At 33.0% G+C, this 5520-nt stretch overlaps 1 protein-coding gene across 1 annotated transcript; it reads left to right on the top strand.

Annotated features, from left to right (window-relative positions):
* The first annotated feature begins 3567 nt into the window (after positions 1-3567).
* LOC120069604 (gibberellin 20 oxidase 2-like) lies at positions 3568-5079 on the top strand. The gene is made up of 3 exons (XM_039021396.1): positions 3568-3813; positions 3918-4535; positions 4609-5079. Exons 1-3 carry the CDS (start codon positions 3616-3618, stop codon positions 4870-4872), a joined length of 1080 nt encoding a protein of 359 aa, XP_038877324.1. The 5' UTR covers positions 3568-3615; the 3' UTR covers positions 4873-5079.
* Positions 5080-5520: the final 441 nt, after the last annotated feature.

Here is a 5520-nt window from a genome sequence, read left to right on the forward strand (position 1 = left end):
TAATAGCTTACATCAATTTTCTTAAATCAATGTCCTCTCCCCATGTTCTGTTCTCTAGTGTAGCAGTTATTCTTGGAGTAGAACTGCAGTAATGAGAACAAAGATTTTGGGTATCTGCAATACAAATTGAGAATTACAGAGAAGATGTTTGCCAAGGGAAACAAAGCTAAAGGTTCTTCCACGTTAATGAATGGTTAACCTTGATTGATTGTGTTTTCAAGAGTTTCTGCAGTTGTAGATTGAATGTTCTGTCTCTATGTTTATTGTAAGGATTCATTTTCTTAATGCTTGTCCATTTGGAGAAGTTTTTTATGTTTAGCTACAAATTTGTTGAGATTCTGTGGGCTGCACAGGTGGACCGGTCGTCGATATTGGAATGTGCTTTTCTTTGTTTAGCCTGTAAATTGCCATTGAGCGACAGATATCCTTCTGCTTTTAAGTTGATTTGCTTTTCACTAAAGGTATCAGTCAACTCTTGTTATCAACAAAATACAGTGGAAGATGTAAATTAGTTGTGAAAGATACCCTGAATTGACCTCTTCATGCCACTTATGAGGTGATTAGCCCTTCATTATCTTATCTTAAGACATGACTAAACAACGCCATTTAATTTTGTATTTGTTTGGAGGTGCCAGAATCCACTGATTAATGGGGTTCTTAAAGCCTTTACTTTGGTATAGCTACCTTCTTCATAGTTGCTCTGCCTTTTTCCTTAATTAATTTCCTAAAGAACCCCACTTTTTATGTGATATTGCTTGTTTATTTGCAACTAATTGATCGACAAATCTTAACTTTTAGTCGCATCATCTTAAGTATTGCCTTGTTATTTATTAAGCAGGGAATTCTACAGATATAGTCTTCAGAACTGATTCTATAGGGTCCATTTGATTTTACTTGGATAGTTGAGAATTGAAATTTATCGAGTTTATCGAGTCGGGTTACGAAAATCTAGGTGACCAGGTGAGAAATGGTATAAGTTCTATGCTCATGGAGAATTTTGATCTGCTTTGCTTTCTTTCTTTATATAGAAAAAAAGGTTAGTTTTGGAATATGTTGAGAGTTCCATAGAAAGTCAAGAATTTTGGCATGGTATTGAAAAGAAAAAAGGGTGGTTTTGGCATATTGGTTTTGTGCTGGTTGCACCAATTAAATTTGAAAAAGGTGGATTGAGGTAGTGATGCCTAAAGAAAGGCTGAGGAATGGAGAGAAATGAAAAGAGGTTTCTAAGTTCAACCTCACACAAGATGGGATTGGTGTCCTAAAAGAAGCCAAGTTAGAAGGGTGGCTTTTCATGGGGGGATGGCCTAATTTGGGAATCCAAAATTCTCCACTATTGCATGTGGGATGTGACTCTAATCTTATGTAGTAATTCCTTGACAACTAGTGCATATTGATAGTTTTACTTGATAAGGTTGTCCCTCAAAGAGAAAAAAAGGAAATTTCTTGGCTTATTTGATAACCATTTCAATTATGAATGTATATCCAATGTAAAAAAAAAAAAAAAAAGGAAAAAAAATTAAAAATAGGAACAAAAGCAGCTCTGTTTTTTAAATGTTTAGAACAAAAAGACATGAACCTTTCAAAGGGATAGGGGCCAAGGTAGAATTTAGGTCTCAAAAATGAAAATTTCTTTGTAGAAAAAGAAAAGGAAGAATAAAATAAAATAAAAAACAAAAAATAAAAGCGGAAAGCGAACATTAATTGGGTAATTTAAATAACATAAAAATCCCTGTCTCCAGATCTGAAATTAGAATCATAGCCGATTTGGTGGGGCATTAGCATTAAAAAAAAAAAAAAAATGTTTCTAATTTTTTCTGTTTATTACATTTAACCCTCTAGTTTAAAGGGTAAATTCCATGTCTGATTTCTTAAAGACTATAAATGGTTTATTAATTTTCCCTTTTTGTCTGATAAAGTTTTTATTAGTTTTGTGACGAACTCGTTGTGGTACACAGTATGGTTCAAAATTTTCTACTCTTACTTGTTAAATTAAAGGAAAAAGAGTTTAATTTGGTTGAACTATGTGATTTTTTTAAATAATATTTTTTAGGTTAGTCTTAATAATATATTGAGATTGGTTAATTAATTAATGATGATGATACCAAAGTTATGAAACTAATAGTTAGATAATTTGGTATAACTAATGAGATGAAAACCTTCATTCCATATTTAGAAAAGACAATGAATATTAAATTATAAAGTACATCTGTCCATCATGTTTATAAAATTTCTTGAAATACAAAAAGAAAAACAAAATGGTACATGTCTAAGCATTATTGTTTATTTTTTTGCTTCTTCTATGAAATTAATTCATGACCTTTTGTCCAAACTGTCCTTCAAATATGAATATATTAAGTAGATTCAATTTAAACAAAGGTTAAGACACAAATTTTTTTGGTCTCATCTACATTTATAATGATATATTTTAAAAGGAAAAAGAAAAAATAAAAGTAAGATAGATACAAAATGTTTAATATGTTGGAAAAAAAAATAAATATAAAGTTGAATAAAATAAATCAAGAGAAAAATTACATAAACATTACGTCATGAATTAAAATTCACAATTATGTATAACAAATTTATTGTTGAGGGTTGCTCAAAGAAAGGTCCAAAACTCCTATCCGAACCCAAAGCTTAAAGGATACAGAAAAAGAATATAAGGGAGACTTGACCTTAATTATTATTATTATTATTATTATTATTATTTGTGCTTAGCTAAATTAGCTACTCATTCTACTAATTTAAGCACCAGAGTGCAGTACGCTCAACAATGCAAGGATCTCTTATGCAGGTTTGCTTAGAGGATATCGAGACCAAATTTGAGGAGAGCGACTCAAAGGTCAAAGTCACCAAGTATCCACCACGAAAACTCACTTAATAATAAAAAAAAAAAAAAAAAAAATCAAACACACTTCCCATGCATTTCTGCACACAAGAGAGTAATTTCTTAGGATACCATTAACTAATAAGCATGCATTTCTTAAAAGGAAAATTATATAATTTTTTAAAAAAAAGAAGAAGAAGAAGTTTTTGTCTTGATATGAAATAATAAGAAGAAGAAATGATGTGTGTTATATAATTAAAAAAAGGTAATAATAAGGGGAGAAATAACAATAATAGGTGAGAAACTATAATCTACTTGGGTAGAGTTATGTATATATATTAATGGGTAATGATTAGGTACAACTTAACCATGTACATCTCCTTTTTTTACACATAAATAAAAAAAAATATATTTTTTAAAAAAAGATGATTTGTAAGATATTAGAATTATATTGGACAATGGTTTGAAATGACGAAGATAGATGGATAGTGGTAGCAAGGGAGACTCAAGATTTTTTGTTCTGTATTAATTGCATGCAACCAACAAACAAGACATCAAAGTTATATACTTATAGGAATGACGCAACAGTTTCCTTGAACATAATGTATTGTAGCACACAAAATTAGAGAGATTCCATTCCACTTCTCGACTTCTCCAATGCTTAAACCCTCTTTTGGCTTTTCCCTTTTCCTTTTTCTCTTTTAAATTCTCCACTCCTTCTTCTCCCAGTTTCCTATCCTAATTTCCCCATTCATTTTTCCCCTCATCAAACATAAACCCAACCAAACACCATGCCAACTTTCTCCACTCTTGATCTTTTACATCATCATCATAACAATACCTCCAAAATCCCATCTCAATTCATCTGGCCCGACCATGAGAAGCCCACCCTCGACTTACCTGACCTTCACGTGCCTCTTATCGACTTGATGACCTCCATCTCTGGCGACCCAGTTGCTCTCTCAGAGACATGTCTTCTCCTCGATCAGGTATTCATTTTATAAAATCAAATCACCAGTACTATACCTACTAAAGCCTTAATTAGATATGCATGCGTTTGTTAATTATTATATTATTTGTTAACAAACAACAGGTTTGTCGTAAACATGGTTTCTTTATCGTGGTTAACCACGGGGTGGACGAGGAGCTGATAGCGAAGGCGCACGAGTTCATGGAGTTGTTCTTTGGGATGAAGGTGGAGGAGAAGCAACGAGCGGAGAGGAAGGTAGGTGAGCATTGTGGATATGCAAACAGCTTCATTGGGAGATTCTCTTGTAAGCTTCCATGGAAGGAAACCCTGTCTTTCAAATACTCAGCCGATTGTAGTCGTAATGTTGTTGAAGATTACTTTGTGAATGCTCTGGGAGAGGATTGGAGAAATGTTGGGAAGTTGTATCAACAATATTGCCAAGCCATGAGCGAAGTGTCACTCACAATAATGGAGCTTTTGGGAATGAGTTTGGGAGTTGGAAGAGCATATTTCAGAGATTTCTTTGAAGGAAATGAATCCATAATGAGATTAAATTACTACCCAAAATGCCAAAATCCAGATCAAACACTTGGAACTGGGCCTCATTGCGATCCAACTTCCTTGACCATTCTTCACCAGCATGATTCTGTTCATGGGCTCCAAGTTTTCGTGGACCAACAATGGCACTCCATTCCTCCAAACCCACAGGCATTTGTGGTCAACATCGGGGACACCTTCACCGTAAGTGGAGCTCTTTTGTTATCCTTTGTAAAAAGAAAGAAAGTAAGTATTGAAAGATTTTGCATGGATGCAGGCGCTATCAAACGGGATGTACAAGAGTTGCTTGCATAGAGCAGTGGTGAATGAAGAAGCTGTGAGGAAATCATTAGCATTCTTTCTGTGTCCAAATGAAGAGAAAGTAGTGAGTCCACCAGGGTGTTTGGTTGATGACAAAAATCCAAGAATTTTCCCAGATTTTAGATGGCCAACTTTCCTTCATTTTACTCAAAAACATTACAGAGCTGATGATAAAACCCTACTTGCCTTTTCCAATTGGCTCTACCAAACCACTCTTTAATTCATTACATATTTTACCTTATTAAAACAACTCACTCCAATAAGTTCATTACTATCAGAACCTTAACCCTCTTTCTTTTTACTTCTTCTCTCTGTAATTTAATTTATCACATTACTACCTACCCCAAACATATCATTTCTCAAGTTTCAGAGACCCATGTGGTTTGTAAATATTCATCTCTATGCATAAATAAAACTTATGTTTTTATTTCTTTTTCCACTTCAAGGTCAACAACATACTAACATGATCAATTTTTTCAATCAAAAGTTTGCCACGTGCCATATTCTTCAAATATTTTTGTTCCTCGGGTCATAAGAGTATGATGCATAGAGACAAATGCACATCACAAGTGCATCTTATTTATTATGTGTCTGATGAGAGTGAGAGAGAAAATTTCTATACTATAGTAGTATGAACAAATTTTTATTCTACCTTCATTTATCGTGTGTCACATTAATGCGTTTTTAAAAATAGAGTGGGACCCAGTGACATTAATGTGGAGTCTACAAATATTTATGAAGATAAATTTATATTGTAAATAAAGAAAACGTAGTATTAGAAAAATTCCTAAAGTGAGATAGATAAAGATAAATTCATCTTAGTACTACTCTTAAAACAACAAGCAAACAACAATTTGAAATAAAATCG

The sequence above is a fragment of the Benincasa hispida genome, unplaced genomic scaffold (assembly GCF_009727055.1).
Source record: "Benincasa hispida cultivar B227 unplaced genomic scaffold, ASM972705v1 Contig513, whole genome shotgun sequence".
Classification (NCBI taxonomy): Eukaryota; Viridiplantae; Streptophyta; class Magnoliopsida; order Cucurbitales; family Cucurbitaceae; genus Benincasa; species Benincasa hispida.